General features: G+C 43.8%; 1 protein-coding gene across 1 annotated transcript; it reads left to right on the top strand.

Moving 5' to 3' along the window:
• The first annotated feature begins 11019 nt into the window (after positions 1 to 11019).
• Positions 11020 to 15729, top strand: LOC105179621. The gene is given in 6 exon segments (XM_011103265.1): positions 11020 to 12588; positions 12994 to 13069; positions 13680 to 13959; positions 14142 to 14216; positions 14352 to 15116; positions 15270 to 15729. Coding segments are annotated over 6 exon segments (3225 nt in total).
• The last annotated feature ends 3710 nt before the right edge of the window (positions 15730 to 19439 follow it).

Here is a 19439-nt window from a genome sequence, read left to right as displayed (position 1 = left end):
CATATTCTTGATTTGGGGAACCAATTTATGCACTGTCGTGTCACTCATAGGGCAGATAGTGAATCCCTTATAATCACTATTGTTTATGGTGCCTCTGAGATGATGGATCGCAGAAGTTTATGGAATACCTTGGAAATATTAGCTCGAGAGGACTCGGATGAGCCCTGGCTGGTGGGGGGGGACTTCAACGCGGTCCGAGAAATGAATGAGGTGTGTGGAGCTTTTGGAGATATAAGGATGACCATGGAAGAACTCAATGCTGGTATTCAGGAGGCCGGGCTAATACCCTTGCCTATGCAGGGGGAATGGTATACTTGGCACAACTGCAGCACGAACTCGCGGAGTCTATGGAAGAGATTAGATCGAATCCTTATTAATGATAGATGGCTTGCAAGGTTCCCTTAATGATAGATGGCTTGCGAGGTTCCCTTCCTCATGTTATCATTGCCTTTTACCGCGGACTTCTGACCACTCGCCGCTTCTACTGCATGGGGACAGGCAAAATCAAACAGGAGGTATGTTTCGATTTGACAACTACCTAACACTCTCACCTGAATTTATCCCCAGTGTGCAGAATATCTGACAGAACACAATCATGGGGGTGCCTATGTTTGCGGTAACACGTAAACTTAAAGCACTGAAGCCGGTCTTCAGAGAGCAAAGGAGGAAGAAGGGGGATTTGACTCTAAACGTCCAATTAGCTAAAGGCTTTCTAGATGAGGCACAACAACTGGTGAGTTCAGATAGACAGAATGAGGCTTTTCTACTATTAGAACACTGTTGCCGCCTGGTATATGCAAAAGCGGCCAAACTGGAACAAATCATGCTGCAACAGCGAGCCAAGATGCAGTGGATGAAGGGGGGTGACCAATGCTCCCGAATTTTCTTTCGTAAAATTGCCAAGAGAAGGGTGGCAAGGAGGATACTACAAATTAATGATGACAACGAGACCAAGAGATCATCAATGAATTTGTCTGTTACTATCAAAATCTTCTGGGCGGTAACCGACGTCAGATAGCGCTTGATATTGGCTTTCTCAGACCGTGGGCAAGGCATATTCTTTCTAATGAAGAGGCTGGCCATCTTATATTGGCGTTTACACCGAATGATGTGAAGCAAGCAGTCTTTGACATTGCAGATGACAAGGCCCCGGGACCTGATGGATACTCATCAGGATTCTTTAAAGCAGCCTGGCCAGTGGTGGGACATGAAGTTACAAAGGCGGTACTGGATTTCTTTAGTACCGGTAAACTACTTAAACAAGTCAACTCCACACTTTTGGCTCTAATCCCAAAGGTACACACTCCTATGACTGTTGGTGATTTTAGGCCAATTTCATGCTGTAATGTGTTATACAAAATTATTGCGAAATTACCTGTTCAGCGGTTGAGTGTGGTCCTGGACAAGATTATTAGTCCCTGTCAAGGAGCGTTTATCCTAGGGCGTAGCATTGGAGACAACATATTGTTGGCACAGGAACTACTCACGGGATACAACCAGGTGAGGCTTCCACCTCGTTGTACCCTAAAAGTCGATATCAGGAAGGCATATGATACTGTAGAGTGGGATTTCCTACTTGCGGTCTTGCAATTATTTGGATTCCCCCAAACGTTCACAAGGTGGATTGAGGAGTGTGTAACGACGGTGGCATTTTCGATTGGTCTTAATGGAAACCCTCACGGTTTCTTTGCAGGAGCACGGGGATTAAGACAGGGAGACCCTCTATCGCCGTATCTCTTTGTTCTCGTTATGGAAGTCTTGCATTTGGGATTATTGCAACTTATTGAGCAGGATTTACAATTCTTTTATCACTGGAAATGGGCCAAACTCTTCCAGTTGGGATTCGCAGACGATCTCCTGCTTTTCTATAGAGCTGACTTGAATTCACTCAGGACCCTCAAGAGGGGGTTGGACCGATTTGCAGAATGGTCGGGACTTCGGCTGAATGTACAAAAAAGTCATGTCATTATCTCTCGATCGGCACAAGGTTGGAAGGAGCAGATCTTAACAATTATGGGCTTCCAAGAGGGCCAACTACCAATGAGGTACTTGGGTCTCCCTCTACTGTCTTCCAGATTGTCTATATCCGATTGTCAACCACTTCTACTGAAAATTGATGCTCGCATTACTGGATGGGAGGGAATTTCATTATCATATGCTGGACGTATACAAATTATTAAATCTGTACTTTCAGCAATGAGCATTTATTGGGCGTCTGCATTCATCTTACCGAAGGCTATTATTAAACAAATTGAGAAACGGCTCAGAACTTTTCTTTGGAAAGGCACTTCTACGTCGGGATACGCCAAGGTAGCGTGGAAGGATGTGTGTAAACCAATTAAAGAAGGTGGCCAAGGAATTAAGGATATCGGTATCCTTAACCGCTCATTAATAGCAAAGAAGTTATGTGATGTTATTAGATGTGATCGAACATCTATATGGGTTGAATGGTTGAAGCAGACACGATTGCACAACACTTCTATTTGGACAATTAATGAGAAGGGAGGATCATGGGGATGGCGAAAACTGCTCCGACTTTGCAGCTCTATACTACCTATGACAGAGTTTCTTATTGGAGAGGGGAGGTCATTCTACTTGTGGAAAGACCCGTGGCACCACTTGGGCCCACTTATTGCTAGATTCCCAAGGGGACCGAGCCTCTTAGGACTTGATGAATCCGCCAAACTACAAGTAGTCATTAATGAAGGGCAATGGCAGTGGCCCTTCATTACCGATTTGGAATGTATGGAGATTGTCTACATGTTACCCCAGATTCATGGAGGGGACGACAGGATCAGCTGGCGGTTTTCAGAGGGACGACCCTCTACACAAGCCCTTTATAGATTTTTCTGTCCACCTGGACCGAAAGTAGGATGGTCTTCACTACTTTCGGGTTCTTTGAAGATTCCCCGTCATAACTTCATTCTTTGGTTAGCAATTCAGGAGAAGTTACCGACAACGGATAAACCATGGATGACGCATCTAGGGAGATGTATCCTCTGTGACGAGGGTGCAGAGGAGACACATACTCACATGTTCTTCCGATGTCGATATAGCAGAGGATGTCTTGCAGCTATACGACATCATATCCAATTTGCTTGGCCCAATCGTGAGTGGACAAGAGACGTGGAATGGGCATCGAGGAAGTGGAGGGGGAAGCATATTGTTAATGTTGCTTATCGAGCATTACTTGGTGCACGCATATACCATATATGGCGAGAGAGGAATTTGAGACGGTTTGAGCACACCCATCGGCCGGAAGCCGTATTAGCTACTTGCATCATAGAAGACGTTAGACAGAGGATAATTAGTATTAATCTTCCCAGTTCTATTAGTACATGTGCTCTCTATAGACTGTGGCGTATCCCTTGGTCTGTTGGGGGTACCACCATTTGATTGTTGTACTTTGTACTCTTTACCCAATTTTGTTTAATGAATCTTACATTTCCCCAAAAACAAAAAAGTTGTTTTGCACGATTTTATTAAAGAGAGTTTATTTTCCTTTCATACAAACTTGTAGTTATGATTACGCTAAGCAAATTTACCACACAAATGCTACATTAGGGTAAGGTTTTGTGGAATTCTGAAAATGTTCAAAATTTAGTTGTTTCGTACAGTTTTATTATAAAAAGTTTGTTTTCCTTTCATAGTAACTTGTTGTTATTATTACACATACCAAATTTTCCACACAAATGCATGGGTCTAGACCTACATTAATAAAGAGTAATGGTAAAGTACAACATGGGATCATCAAATGGTTTCTCCCTCTACCCAAGGGATACGCCATAATCTATACAATGCTCGTGTACTGACTGACGATGCTAAATCAACGGTAAGAATCCTCTGCCTGACGTCATCGATGATTAGGATACTCAAAGTGGCCGGTGTCCGCTCGGTATGTTCAAATCTCCTCAAGTTCCTCTCCCTCCATATGTGGTAGACACACGATGCAAGTAGTGTACGGTAAGCTCCATTGATAATGTGCTTACCTCTCCATTTTCGTGTCGCCCATTCAATATCTGTTGCCCAATCTCTATTGGGCCAGTGAAAGCGAATCCTTCTGCGAATCTCATAAAGGCACTGACGACTAAATCTGCATCGGAAGAATAAATGTGGATGAGATTCCATAGCTCCCTCATCGCACAATATGCACACCCCTAGGTGAGATAGCCATGGTTTGTCCGTGGTGGGTAGTTTGCCAAGGATTGCGAGCCATAGGATGAACGAATGACGAGGAATCTTCAAGGAGCCCGAAAGTAGTGAAGACCATCCTACTTTCGTCTCAGAGTGATCGAATAATCGGTAGAGGGTCTGAATAGTAGGTTGCCCTTCGTCACATCTCCACAACACTCGATCCTCACCTCCAAAAATAAGCGATAGGTTATGTGTGGTCTCCAAACATTCAAAGTCCGTGATGGTAGGCCATTGCCATTCTCCTGCTGATGGAATCACCGACCTGAGTTTTGCTGATTCTTCAAGTCTAAGATGGCGAGGACCTTGAGGGAATCGCTCGATAAGTGGACCCAAGTGATGCCATGGTCCTGCCAAACAAAGAATCTGTCTCCATTTCCAATCTGGTAATCCACGATATAGCGAAGGAAAGGACGAAGCCTGAGTATTTTCCGCCATCCCCAAGAACCTCCATGTTCACTGATAGTCCAAATTGATCTTTCATGTAATCGGTCTTGGTAGAGCCACTGAACCCATATGGATGTCCTGTCACACTGGATAACATCACATAATTTCTTGCTCATTAATGCGCGATTCAAGGTGGAGATGTCCTTGAACCCAAGTCCCCCCTCATCCATCGGTCGACACACATCTTTCCAGGCTACCTTAGCGTACCCACTGGACGTCGTACCCTTCCATAGGAAAGTCCTCAACCTCTTCTCAATTTCATTGATGACTTTCTTAGGTAATATGAATGCAGAAGCCCAATATAAACTCAATGCTGAAAACACAGATTTGATGATTTGTACCCGCCCAGCATATGATAATGAAATCCCTTCCCATCCATTAATACGTGCATCATTTTTTGAGATAAGCGGTTGGCAATCAGAGATGGACAACCTAGACGAAATTAAGGGAAGACCCAGATACCTCATTGGAAGGTGGCCCTCCTGAAAGCCCAAAATATCCAACATCTGGTCCTTCAAATTTTGAGCCGAACATGAAATGATTAAGTGACTGTTTTGAACATTCAACCGAAGGCCCGACCACTCCGCAAATCAGTCCAATCCCTCTTTGAAGACTCTGATGGAGTCTAAGTCAGCTCTGCAAAGTAAGAGGAGGTCGTCTGCAAATCCCATCTGAAAAACCTTAGAACTCTCACACTTCCAATGATAAGTGAATTGGAGGTCCTGTTCAATTCGTTGCAAGAATCCTAGATGTAAAGCTTCCATAACAAGGAGAAACAGATAAGGAGAAAGTGGGTCTCCCTGCCGTAGTCCTCTCGCTCCAGAAAAGAACCCATGAGGTTTTCCATTGAGCCCAATCGAGAATGATGTCGTGGAAACACACTCCTCAATCCACCTTGTAAACGTAGGTGGAAACCCGAACAACTGCAAAACTGCTAACAGGAAGTCCCACTCCACCGTATCATAGGCCTTCCTGATATCCACTTTAAGTGCGCATCTCGGGGGTAGGCGCATCTGGTTATATCTCGAGAATAATTCCTGGGCTAACATAATGTTGTCCCCAATGCTTCTTCCCGGAATAAAAGCTGTCTGACAGGGGTTAACTATCTTGTCCAGCAGCACACTAATTTTTTGGACAAGTAGTTTCGCAATGATCTTGTATAAAACATTGCATCATGAAATTGGTCTAAAATCATTAACCGACATAGGCGTATGTACCTTTGGGCTCAGGGCCAAGATCGTGGAGTTGATTTGCTTCAGAAGTTTTCCGGTAGAAAAGAAGTCTAGTACCGCCCTCGTAACTTCTTCCCCCACCACAGGCCAAGCCGCCTTGAAAACCTTGACGAGTAGCCATCAGGTCCCGGTGCCTTGTCATCAGCAATATCAAACACTGCTTGCTTCACATCTTCCGCCGAGAGTGGAAGGAGTAATTGATTAGCTTCCTCATCAGTGATACAGTGCCTTGCCCACGGTTTAAGATAACGAATATCCACTGACAACTGTCTTCTGGTGCCTCCTAAGAGGTTATGATAGTATGAGACAAACTCATGGGCGACCTCCCCCAGATCCGTGTGCGTGAAACCATTCTCATCATTGATCTGTAAGATTCTTCTCATTACTCGTCTCTGTGCAATTTTACGAAAGAAAACCCAGGAACATTGATCTCCATCTTTCATCCACTGCATCTTGGCTCTCTATTGCAGCATAATTTGTTCGAGTTTTGCCGCTTTAGCATAAACGATTCGACAACAGTACTCCAGAAGTAAATATAGCTCATTTGGTCTGTCAGAGCTCACCAACTGTTGTGCCTCATCAAGAAAACCTTGGCTAGTTGGACATTCATCGTCAAATCTCCCTTATTTCTCCTTTGCAGTCTAAAGACTGGTTTAAGTGCCTTCAGTTTACGTGTCACAGCATACATAGGAATACCAACAATCTCATGATGCCAAATATTCTGCACATTGTGGATAAACTCAGGTGAATGGGCAAGATAATTATCAAATCGAAACATGCCTCCATTATGATGTTGTATATCCCCATGTAAAACCAGTGGTGAGTGGTCAGATGTCCGTGGTGTAAGGCTGTGATAATATGCGCTCGGGAACCTTGCCAGCCAGCGGTCATTAATAAGAATCCGATCCAGCCGTTTCCATAAACTCCTCATAGACGTACTGCAATTATGCCACGTGAACCATTCACCTTGCATAGGAAGTGGGATCAGCCCCGCCTCCGGAATACCGGCATTAAATTCTTCGGTGGCCATCCTTATATCTCCTGAGATGCCACATACTTCGTTAAGGTCACGTACTGCATTAAAATCCCCTCCCACCATCCACGGGATGTCAGAGCACTGCTGGGCGAGCGTCTCCAGTGCAGTCCATAAATTCCGACGATCAATCACCTCAGATGCCCCATAAACAACAGTGATAATAACAGATTCATTGACAGCCATATTAGTAACCCGACAGTGAATAAACTGATCTGCCAAGTCTAAGATATGGACATCAACAACATTCTCATCCCAAGCTAGCCAGATGCGATTACCAACAGAAGAATAATCGACAAACCATTTCTAATGTGGAAGTAGAAATGATTGAATATGCATAACATTATTCAAACGAACACGAGTTTCAAGAATGCCTAGGAAGTGTAACCTGTATTCAGAGACCAAATCCTTCAAAGCGAACTGATGGTCTCGTTTGTTCAGCCCACGGACATTCCACACAGCGATGTTCAACATGGATCATTGTCCATGAGGCTGCTTGTGTTAGGAACCCCTGAATGCTCATCTGCATCATCAATTAAGTGCAAAGCGTCAAAGGCATTATAAATAACAATTGCCTTACCCCTCTCGTCTTGCTTGGAGTGGTTCTGGTCCACATGTCTATTTCCCGCATGTGCTTTGGGTATATCTTCAACCACTGGTTTCATCGTCTCACGTCCCTTAGTCGGAGGTTGCGGTTGTGCTACATTGACTTTCGGCACATACACATTTACTGTTGGCTTCGTCGGTTTGCGGGTTTTGTTTAGTGCACAATCCTTGTTCGAATGTCCCAATGACATGCACGCTGTGCACTTTGGTGGGAGCCATTCATACTCAATGTCAACTTTGCAAGGTGTCTCCCCTCCTTCTTCATCAGGTGCCATGACAATAATATGGTTATGCAACTTTTGTGTGGCATCAATCATCACGCATACACGAGCAAAGTCCAGTCTCGTGCATGCTCTTGTAATCGCGTCGGGATAAAGGGGCTTCCCCACACCACTCGTTACAGTACTCAATCCTTCTATCGTCCAAAGTTCCATCGGAAGGTGTCGTAATTTAATCCAGACGGGCACTTGTGTATGCTTCAACTTTCTCATGGCCATCCCCGGTTCCCACTTTTGAAGTACTATCGGCTGCCCTTGGAACAACCATGGGCCTCCCTCAATTATCTCGCTGCCCTTGGAACAACCACGGGCCTCCCTCAATTATCTCCTCCATATCACAAACTGTTTTAAACTGAAAAAAGAAGAATCCGTTTGTGGTCGCTGTCACCTCCCTTAGTGCTGGCCAGACCGAATGTGCAAACTCCTTAAGGTGATGATAATATAGCCGTTTGCCCAAGAAATAGCCAACTGCAGTAGATTTCCAACGTTTAGACCCATTACGTACCGCATCTAAAGAAGGTCGAACGACAACCTCTCCGTTTTGCATTGTTGGGGCAATGAATGATAAGGTTTTCCGGGTCGAATGATTAAATGCATGCGCTATTTTGTCGTCGATGATTGGTTCCGGGTATGCATGCAACGGGATATTTCCAACGTACAATCCCGTTTGAACAGGAGCATCATGCATAGCTTGTTTTCTTTCCACAAAATTGCTGACATCATCCCTATTTTTGCATGTGTCAGCGCTGATGTCAGCCCTAGCTTTCCCTGTGTCAGCGATGATGTCAGCCCTAGATTTGATAGTGTAATCGCTGACATCAGCCCTAGATGCGCCTGTGTCATTGCTGACATCAGCATCAATGTAATTGATGATGTCAGCCCTAGTAGCAGCGATGATGTCAGCCCTAGCAGCAGCGATGATGTCAGCCCTACTAGGGCTGATGTCAGCAGTATGCTCCAAGCAAGCCTCCATGTCACTAACATACCCCGCCACATCAGCTCCACCGTTGTCCACCGAGGCGTCCATGTCAGCAACATTGTGCACGTCATCCTTCGTCGGAATTCCAACGGTCGCCTGCGATATCTGGTTCGCGTTTCTACTGTGCAAAGCCGCCGCGAGATCTGGTTCGCGTTTCTCGAAGCCGCCGACGAGGTCTGGTTTGCGTTGTTGTTGTGCAAAGTCGCCGGCGGAGATGATGTAATTATTCTCCCACGCATAGCCGGTCGACGCTGGAACGTCGCTGCCATTCCAGTCCCTAGTATCGTCGTCGTCGGTGTTGTACGTCTCCGGCATGCCTGTCTCAACTCGCGAGCAAACGGGTCATCGTCAACATTCAAGCTTTCCATCGGCAACCGCGACTTCCCAATCCCTAATCGAGCCTCCCATCGTCGTTTCAATTCCTTCAGGGCATCCATAGCCTGTGAGTCGCCATGGTCGATTACTTTGTGCACGAGAGTGAGGAACTCATCCAATTTGAAGTCGCGTGGAGACGAAGACCGATTTCCACCATTGTTGATGGCGCGAGACCTCAGTTCCAGATCCGGCTATTCCCCGCCCATTTCTTCACCATTTCTCATCACTAATGCTCCTTCCGCCTCCACAGACCTTGGGCTGCCATGGGAGTCACCTTCGGTCGCTGGAACAGTGGAGGCCGGGTCTTCTTCTTCCATGGCGAGTTGGTGTTCTTCTTCGCGAAACAAGGACTGTTCCTCTTCCTCCCCTCCATCTCCGACCACCGGACGACTGTCGGCGTCCTCTCCACCGTCGGCCGGCCGGCGCTTCTCCTCCATCGCCGGTCGGAGTTTGCATGGGGAAGACACTAGTGTGTGTTTTTGGTGGTGATAGGAATATCGAGGGCGTCCAACAACCAAAAGAAATTCAAGATCCATTGGACCAAGATTTAACCATTGGAAGTGGGCCAATGACAAGAGAAAGGTTGAAGAGAATGCAAGAAGTAATTCAAGCCCAATCCAACTTAGTCCTTGCTAATGGGATCAAGTCACAATCGGAGGCCCAACATGTGAGCTTAATTTCATTAATTCAAGCCCAAGGAAGCCCACAATAGGAGCCCAACTCGTCCAAGTGCAGCCATGTGGTCAAAAGAGACCTTTCAACTACATTCAAAGTGCATTTATACACCAATTCTCGGATTCACATGGTCATGCATGGGTTTTACTCGGTTATGACCAAGAATGCATAGTTTTTAGTTATTTTTGACCAAGTATTGAATGTACGTCCACCAAGGAGTCACTTGGGGATATGAAAGGTTAATTTGGAAGTGTTTTAGGCCTATAAAAGGCACATACCAACCATGCATGTGGGATACGATCGAAATATTCAAGAATTGATCTAGTTTATAAAATATTGAGTTTCTCTTACTTTGGAGAGTTATACACTTGTTTTAGCTTTTGTGAAACCTTTGCTTTGTCAATCTAGTCTATTAGATTGGTGATTCAAATTCACATAGCCTCCAATTCGTGCTCGACCCAAGTGTGTCGTTGTGTGGATTGGTTTACTCGTGCTCGTGGTTGGTTGAATGTTCTAAGTAGTAGGTCACGTTCATATAACGTGGTTGACTATTTACATTCCTTAGGTCACGAACCACTTTATCCAATTCTAGCCTACGCCGTAAAGATGGGGCCACCCATGGTCAATACCATATCATGTGGTATCAGAGCCTAAGTTGATACGGTAGGCTTTCTTTATTTCATTTGATTTACCTTGAATCTTTTATCTACCACCACAATCTTCCGTACCTTCCCCCTGTTGTTATATTTAAAAAAAAACAAAAGAAAAACAGCAAAAAGAAAAGCTCAAAAAAAAAGGAGAGCAGCAAAAAAAAAAAAAAAATAGAAACAAAAAAAAGATCATTCATTACTTTACTTTGCTATTATCTTTGTAAGCCAATTGGTCTTCATTTCCCCAGTTATACTGAACTTCTTTAGACCTTTCTCTAGCTACGGGTGAGTCTGAAGCGTCCACATACGCATACTTGGTTGAGAAAAGAATTGGCATTTGTGTTTGAGTCACTAGATAAAGCATTGAGTTTCACAAGAGCTTAGATTAGAGAGTGTTGAGTGAAGTGAGACTATTATTGAGGGCCAAAAGTGTGAGCCTATTAAGTGAGGAGTGAAACACGAGGAGAAAAATAAAGAGAGAAAAAAAGAGTGTGGCAAGAATTTGGTGAGGTTCCTATAAAAACACAAAAAAAAAAATAAAATATTTTACTAAATGACAGAAAATCGAGATAAAGGAGTTGCTCAAGCAAGTGATGACAACAACTCGGGACAAACGATGCAAGGTGGGGTCGATGCATTCCATATGCAAGCCTTAGTAAGCCACTTTGAGAAGTTGCTTGACCGTAAACTAGAAGGACTTCATGAAAGATTGGATCAAGTAGAGAATCAAGTAGCCGGTCCAAGAGCTACAAATCAAAGACATGCTGTAAATCCACGTCCTCAACCCCCTATTTATAATGAGTATTTGGAGGATCCAAGCGATGGAGAAGAATATGAGGACATTCGGCCAAGAAGATTGAATCGGCCAAGAGATAGACCGAGACGACCTAGAGAAGAAGACGGTGGCCTAGGAGGAGTTAAGGTCACCATTCCTTCATTTAAAGGAAAGAGTGATCCCGAAGTGTATTTAGAGTGGGAGATGCGTGTCGAGCAAATCTTTTCATGCCACAACTACTCGGAGAGTAAAAAGGTAAAACTCGCAGCCCTTGAGTTTACTGATTATGCTCTTGTTTGGTGGGATCAAATGCAAAAGGAACGGGTTAGGAATGGTGAACGTCCCATCACAACATGGGAAGAGATGAGAGCAACCATGAGGAGAAGGTTCGTTCCATCCTATTATCGTCGTGAGCTTCACAACCATCTCCAACGTCTTACTCAAGGTTCTAAAAGTGTTGATGAGTACTACAAGGAGATGGAGATTGCCATGATTCGAACTAACATTATAGAGGACAATGAAGCAACTATGGCTCGTTTCTTGCATGGGCTCAATCGGGAAATCGCCGATGTTGTGGAGATGCACCACTATGTAGAACTTGAAGAGATGGTACACCAAGCCATCAAGGTGGAACAACAACTCAAGCGAAGAGGACATTTGAGGAAGACTTCTAACTCGTCGGCATTCGGTCCATGGAAGAACAACCCTAAGAAAGACACCCCTACTACATCAAGATTCAAGCAGGCAGATCCTAAACATGATGACAAAGTTGCTACCAAAAAGGTACAGCCTGAACCCAATTCTTCAAGAAATCGTGATATAAAGTGTTTCAAGTGCCAAGGAAAAGGACACATAGCAAGTGAGTGTCCTAACCGACGTACAATGATCTTCAACAATCATGGAGAGTTGGAAACCGAGGAAGAAATCACCGACAAAGAGGAATCATCAAAAGAAGATGGTGATGGAGAGTATGCTGAAGAAGGAGAATTGCTTGTTACTAGAAGAACCCTTAGTGCCCAGATGTTGGAAGAAGATAATTGCCAAAGAGAAAACCTGTTCCATACACGCTGTCAAGTTCATGGAAAGGTATGTAGTATGATTATTGATGGTGGAAGTTGTTGCAATGTGGCAAGTACTGAATTGGTTCAAAAATTAAGTCTACCTACTTTCAAGCACCACCGCCCGTACAAGCTTCAATGGTTGAATGAGTGTGGAGAGCTGAAGGTGACCAAGCAAGTAAAGGTATTTTTTTCAATTGGAAGATATAAGGATGAGGTTTTATGTGATGTTGTACCAATGAAAGCATGCCACATACTGTTGGGAAGACCATGGCAGTTTGATAGGCAAGTAACACATGATGGATTCCAAAATCGTTACTCTTTTGTGCTTCGAGAAGAATCAATAACTCTCAATCCGATGACACCAAAACAAATTTTGCAAGATCAAATCTTGAGAGAAAAGAAAAGAGAGTGTGAGAAAAGGAAAGAGAAAGGAAAAGAAGAAAGTGAAAATGAGAGTGAAAAAAGAATGAAAGATTCAAAAGAGGGAGAAAAAGAGAGCAAAGTTGCGAGAAGAAAGAAAAAGGAGAGGGAAAAAGAAGAGAAAGAGAGTTTACTAGTTGCTAGGAAGAGTGAAATCAAGGAAGCTTTGTTTTCTCGACAAAACCTCATAGTACTTGTGTACAAAGAGGCTATGTTGAATTCTAACGACCTAACCTCTTCTTTGCCTAGTGTTGTTACATCTCTTTTGCAGGATTATGAAGATGTCTTTCCGGACTAACACTAAGATGGACAGCAACAGTATGTTATACCTGTTCAAAAGCCAAAAAGTCTCTTAAATCCTTCATTTGCTTCAGAGTAGATTGTGCAAGTCCCTCCTAATCAAATCAATCCTTTTAAGCTCCAGGCTAAGCTCTGCAGCTTTCACATCCCTCCACTTCTCTTCCAGCTCCTGTAACTTCTCTCTGCCAATCAAAAGGAATTTCTCCTTGATGAAGTTGGGATATCCATTTTCATTCAAAGACAATGCCACGAGTGGGTACGCAGAAGCAAACTCCTCTTTGTCAATCTTCCCCGTTTTTTTTTGGTTCTTCATTATCTCTTTGTCTGCATCATGCTCTTTCCCAGCCCGTTTTCTCTTCTTTTGGAATCTGCTTCTGTCTCCCTTTTGTGGTGTCTCCTTTTCTTTTTCAGCATGTTTGTCCCCAGCTTCGCATTTATCTTCTCCCCACAGTGTCTTCGACACATCAAACACAGCGGATTCATGGGCGTCCAACAAATCAAGCCAGTCCCCATTGGCGCGAGCTTTTTTAAAATTGTTCTCAAACTTGCCCTTGAGCCTACGAATCTCCTCAGACACCTGAGTTCTGGTAAACTGATGCTGGAGATTGTCCTTGATGAAGTTGTAAAACTCGGTCCACTTGTTGTTCCTCCCGTCAGCCCAGAAAACGGCGAGGCCTTTAAGCAGAGCGATTTCATCCTCTTCGGAGAATATCTTAGAGAAAGGGGTGTTCTTCACGCTAGGTTTTGCGGCAGGCATGATGATGAAATTGGACGAAGACGAAGATGGGGAAGAGCACTCCGACTCCTCTTTTCCAGATACGGGTCCTTCTTCTTCACGCGGTGGATTCAACTTGGTCTTCTTCGGAGGCACTGCTGCTGTGCTTTCCTCTTCTTCGCTTTTGGAGTCTGAGTCAGAATCGGTTTCTTCGTCTGCCTCGTGAGTAGTTTGTTGCTTATCTTCTTCGTCTTCTCCTTCTCCATAACCATCGGCCCTACATCGAACAGGTCTCTGATACCACTTGAAGGGATCTGTGGTGCGGCCCGAGAAAGCTCTTGCGGGATTGACAAATAAAACGCATAATAATAAAATTTTAAATGCAAAATTTAAACGAATCCAAGGGGTGTACTCTTGGAGTATGTGATCAAGCACAAGAAAGGTAAGGAGAACATTGTTGCTGATGCACTTTCAAGAAGGTATGTTTTACTTTCAATAATGGATGCTAAAATTCTTGGTTTTGAGCTCATCAAAGATTTGTATGCTAATGATGTTGATTTTGGTAAAGTGTTTGGAAATTGCAGCCCAAGCATTGGATGGGATAAATTCTATTTGCATGATGGATGTTTATTTCGAGCCAACCAGCTTTGTGTTCCTAATTGTTCTATTCGTTCATTATTGAAGGAAGCACATTCTGGGGGTTTGATGGGTCACTTTGGTATTTCTAAAACTTTGGGAGTCTTGAGCGAACACTTTTATTGGCAAAAGATGCGTAGAGATGTTGAAAAGTTTGTGGGAAAATGCATAGTTTGTCATAAGGCAAAGTCCTTAATCAATCCCCATGGATTGTACATGCCCCTCCCTATTCCTAGTGTACCTTGGGAAGATATTTCAATGGACTTTGTTTTGGGATTACCTAGGTCTAAGAGGGGGAGAGATTCTATTTTTGTTGTTGTAGACAGGTTTTCCAAAATGGCACACTTTATAGCATGCCATAAAGTTGATGATGCCTCTAATATTGCTAATCTTTTCTTTCAGGAAATTGTGAGGCTTCATGGTATGCCAAGGACTATAGTGTCCGATCGAGATGCCAAGTTCCTTAGCTACTTTTGGAAAACTTTGTGGGGCAAGCTTGGAACTAAGTTGCTTTTCTCTACTGCTTGCCATCCACAAACCGATGGGCAAACTGAGGTGGTCAATAGGACACTTTCGACATTGTTGAGAACAATTGTGAAAAAGAACTTAAGGAGTTGGGAAGAGTGTCTACCGCATGTCGAGTTTGCGTACAATAGGGCTATCCACTCCACTACTAAGTTTTCACCCTTTCAGATTGTTTATGGTTTTAATCCTCTTGCACCTATTGATTTAATTCCCTTGCCTTTGCAGGAGAGAGTAAATATGGATGGGAAGAAACGTGCTGAATTTGTCAAGCACATCCATGAAAAGGTCAAAAGTAATATTGAGAGAATGACTCAACAGTACATGAACCGAGCGAACAAGGGAAGGAAACGAGTTATCTTTGAACCGGGAGACTTAGTATGGTTGCATCTTAGAAAAGAGAGGTTTCCCGACAAAAGGAAGTCCAAGCTCATGCCAAGAGGGGATGGACCATTCCGAGTCCTTGAAAGAATTAATGACAATTCTTACAAACTTGATTTACCTGGTCAGTATGGAGTAAGTGCTACTTTTAATGTTTCTGATCTTTCTCCTTTTTATGATGCAGATAATGAAGAGTCGAGGACGACTCCTTTTCAAGAAGGGGAGGATGATAGGAATATCAAGGGCGTCCAACAAGCAAAAGAAATTCAAGATCCAATGGACCAAGATTTAACCATTGGAAGTGGGCCAATGACAAGAGAAAGGTTGAAGAGAATGCAAGAAGTAATTGAAGCCCAATCCAACTTAGTCCTTGCTAATGGGATCAAGTCACAATCGGAGGCCCAACATGTGAGCTTAATTTCATTAATTCAAGCCCAAGGAAGCCCACAATAGGAGCCCAATTCGTCCAAGTGCAGCCATGTGGTCAAAAGAGACCTTTTCAACTACATTCAAAGTGCATTTATACACCAATTCGCGGATTCACATGGTCATGCATGGGTTTTACTCGGTTATGACCAAGAATGCATAGTTTTTAGTTATTTTTGACCAAGTATTGAATGTACGTCCACCAAGGAGTCACTTGGGGATATGAAAGGTTAATTTGGAAGTGTTTTAGGCCTATAAAAGGCACATACCAACCATGCATGTGGGATACGATCGAAATATTCAAGAATTGATCTAGTTTATAAAATATTGAGTGTTCTCTTACTTTGGAGAGTTATACACTTGTTTTAGCTTTTGTGAAACCTTTGCTTTGTCAATCTAGTCTATTAGATTGGTGATTCAAATTCACATAGCCTCCAATTCGTGCTCGACCCAAGTGTGTCGTTGTGTGGATTGGTTTACTCGTGCTCGTGGTTGGTTGAATGTTCTAAGTAGTAGGTCACGTTCATATAACGTGGTTGACTATTTACATTCCTCAGGTCACGAACCACTTTATCCAATTCTAGCCTACGCCGTAAAGATGGGGCCACCCATGGTCAATACCATATCAGGTGGTGTAGTAGTGTGTGTAGTAGAGAGAGAATTTTTAGTGAGAGAATTTTTGCATACTATCCACGGAGGGGATGACCGAGTAGTATGGAGATTTGATCAAGGAAGACCTACAACACAGGCTCTCTATTGATTATTTGATCCCCCTGGACCGAAAGTAGGCTGGTCTTCACTACTTTCGGGTTCTCTTAAGGTTCCTCGCCACTTATTCATCCTTTGGCTTGCTATTCTTGGAAAATTGCCCACGACAGACAAACCATGGCTATCTGACCTTGGCACTTGCATCTTATGCAACGAGGGTGCAACGGAGCCTCACGCCCACTTATTCTTCCAATGCAGATTTAGTCGATGATGTCTCACAGCAATTAGAAGAATGGTTCGTTTTCATTGGCCTAATATAGATTGGGCTAGAGACATTGAGTGGGCAGCTCGGAGATGGAGGGGTAAGCACATTGTTAATATAGCTTATCGAGCACTATTAGCATCATGTGTCTACCACATTTGGAGAGAGAGGAACCTGAGACGATTTGAACACGTGGAAAGAACACCGAGCACCATAGCGATATTGATTATTGAAGATGTAAGGCAGCGGATTCTTAGCATTACATTAGCTAGTTCTGTTAGTACACGAGCTTTGTATAGACTATGGTGTATCCCTCGGCATGTCGACGGAGAAACCACCACCTTGTTGTACTGTATTACTTTACTTAATGAAAATTACATTTACCCAAAAAAATAAAAGGCCACTGCCATTGCCCCTCATCAATAACAACTTGAAGTTTGGCGGATTCATCAAGTCCCAAAAGACTTGGTCCTCGTGGGAATCTAACAATAAGAGGGCCCAAGTTATGACAATAAGTTGGATGTTGGGGACATTATAATTATGACACCGGATGAGGATGGAGGAGAATCACCTTGTAAAGTCGATGTTGAGTACGAATGGCTACCCCAGAAGTGCCAAAGATGTATGACAATGGGACACTCTGACAAAGAGTGTATCCTCAACAAACCAAAACCAGCTAAACCACCGATTGCTGTATATGTACCAAAAATGGGGACGCCGCAAGAACCAACAATGCCTAAACGGAGTAGGAACCATCCTAGGGAGGAAGGTGATACTACTTATAAACCATCCCGACCAACAAATATGCCTGATCGGAACATGAGCAGACCACCATCAGCTCGAGTGGTAGAAAAGCAGAGAGAGGGACGTGAATCTCCTAGAGATGCAGCCGGCCCTAGTCGTGAGGAAAGGGGTAAGGCGCTTGTTATATATAATACTTTTGATGCACTTCACCTATTAGATGATACAGATGAGTCGTCTCGGGGTCCTAAGCATAGCAGCCCCATGCCCTGTGATCCATGTTGCATGCAGCAGTATGGAATGTTCGTGGCCTGAACAAACGAGATCATCAGTTAGCAGTCAAAGACATCGTTGCTGAGTTCAGGTTACAATTCCTCGGTCTCCTTGAAACTCGTGTTCGTATCAATAACGTATCTCATATTCAGGCTTTTTTACTACCTCAATGGAAATGGTTTGTGGATTATGGATCGTCTGGTAATCGGATTTGGATAGCGTGGGATGAAAATTTTATTGATGTTAATGTGGTTGAATGTAGCACACAGTTTATTCACTGTCATGTTAATATCCGTGCACTTCATGAATCCATTGCTATTACTGTTATCTATGGGGCAAATGAGTTGGTAGAGAGGAGGGCGTTATGGGACTCCATGGACAATATTGCTATGCAGAGTGCTGATATTCCGTGGCTTGTTGGAGGGGATTTCAATACATTGCGAGACCTTAGTGAAATCTGTGGTGTATCAGGCAATATTCGAATGGCCATGGAAGACTTTAATACTTGCATCCAGAATACAGGATTATTACCATTACCCATGCAGGGCGAATGGTACACATGGCACAATTGCAGTGCCGGGCCACGAAACCTCTGGAAACGACTGGATCGTATGCTGATCAATGATAGATGGATGGCTCAGTTCCCGACATCATATTATTCTTCCCTCACAGCACGCACTTCAGATCACTCCCCAATGGTGTTAAGTGGGGATATACAACAACAATTAGGAGGTATGTTTCGATTCGATAATTACCTCGCCCTATCTCCAGAATTTATTCCCAGTGTACAACAGGTATGGCAACATAACATAATAGGGACACCCATGTATGCCGTAACAAGGAAACTCAAAGCACTTAAACCGATATTTAGAGAGCAGAGGAGGAAAAAGGGGGACTTATCTCACAATGTCCAACTGGCAAAAGGGTTTCTTGAGATGGCGCAAGTACTTGTTACTTCAAACAGGCAGGATGAACTATTCCTACAGTTGGAACACTGCTGCCGGGTAGTACTAGCTAAAGCAGCTAAACTTGAACAGATTATGCTACAACAGAGATAAAAAATGCAGTGGATGAAGGGGGTGACCAGTGCTCCCGGGTGTTCTTTCGTAAGATTGCTCAAAGGAGATCGGCGAGAAGAATCTTACAAATCAATGATGATCATGGAGCCACTCACACAGATCCAGGAGCAGTAATTAATGAGTTTGTCATGTACTATCAAAATTTACTTGGTGGGGAACGACGAAGAGACATGATAGATCTTCGATTCCTGCGACCATGGGCTAGACATTTATTGACTGACGATGATGTCAACTCCTTAGTCTTGCCATTTACTCATATGGATGTCAAGCAAGCGATTTTTGACATTGCTGAAGATAAGGCCCCTGGGCCGGATGGGTATTCATCGGGCTTCTTCAAAGCTGCATGGCCTATAATAGGGCAGGAGGTGTCTTCGGCAGTCTTGGATTTCTTTCATACAGGCCGAATTCTGAAGCAGATAAATACTACACTTTTGGCGCTCATACCAAAGGTACATTCTCCTATGAATGTTGGTGATTTCTGTCCTATATCTTGCTGCAATGTACTGTACAAGATTATTGCCAAGCTCCTTGTCCAACGATTGAGTGTGATACTGGACAAACTTATTAGTCCGTGCCAAGCGGCGTTCGTGCCCGGACGAAGCATAGGAGACAATATCATGTTGGCACAGGAACTGTTTACGGGATATAACCAGACCCATCTACCACCCCGGTGC

Source organism: Sesamum indicum, unplaced genomic scaffold (assembly GCF_000512975.1).
Source record: "Sesamum indicum cultivar Zhongzhi No. 13 unplaced genomic scaffold, S_indicum_v1.0 scaffold00179, whole genome shotgun sequence".
NCBI lineage: Eukaryota > Viridiplantae > Streptophyta > Magnoliopsida > Lamiales > Pedaliaceae > Sesamum > Sesamum indicum.
Note: the sequence above shows the minus strand (reverse complement) of the source record. Positions and strands in the feature narration are given on the sequence as shown.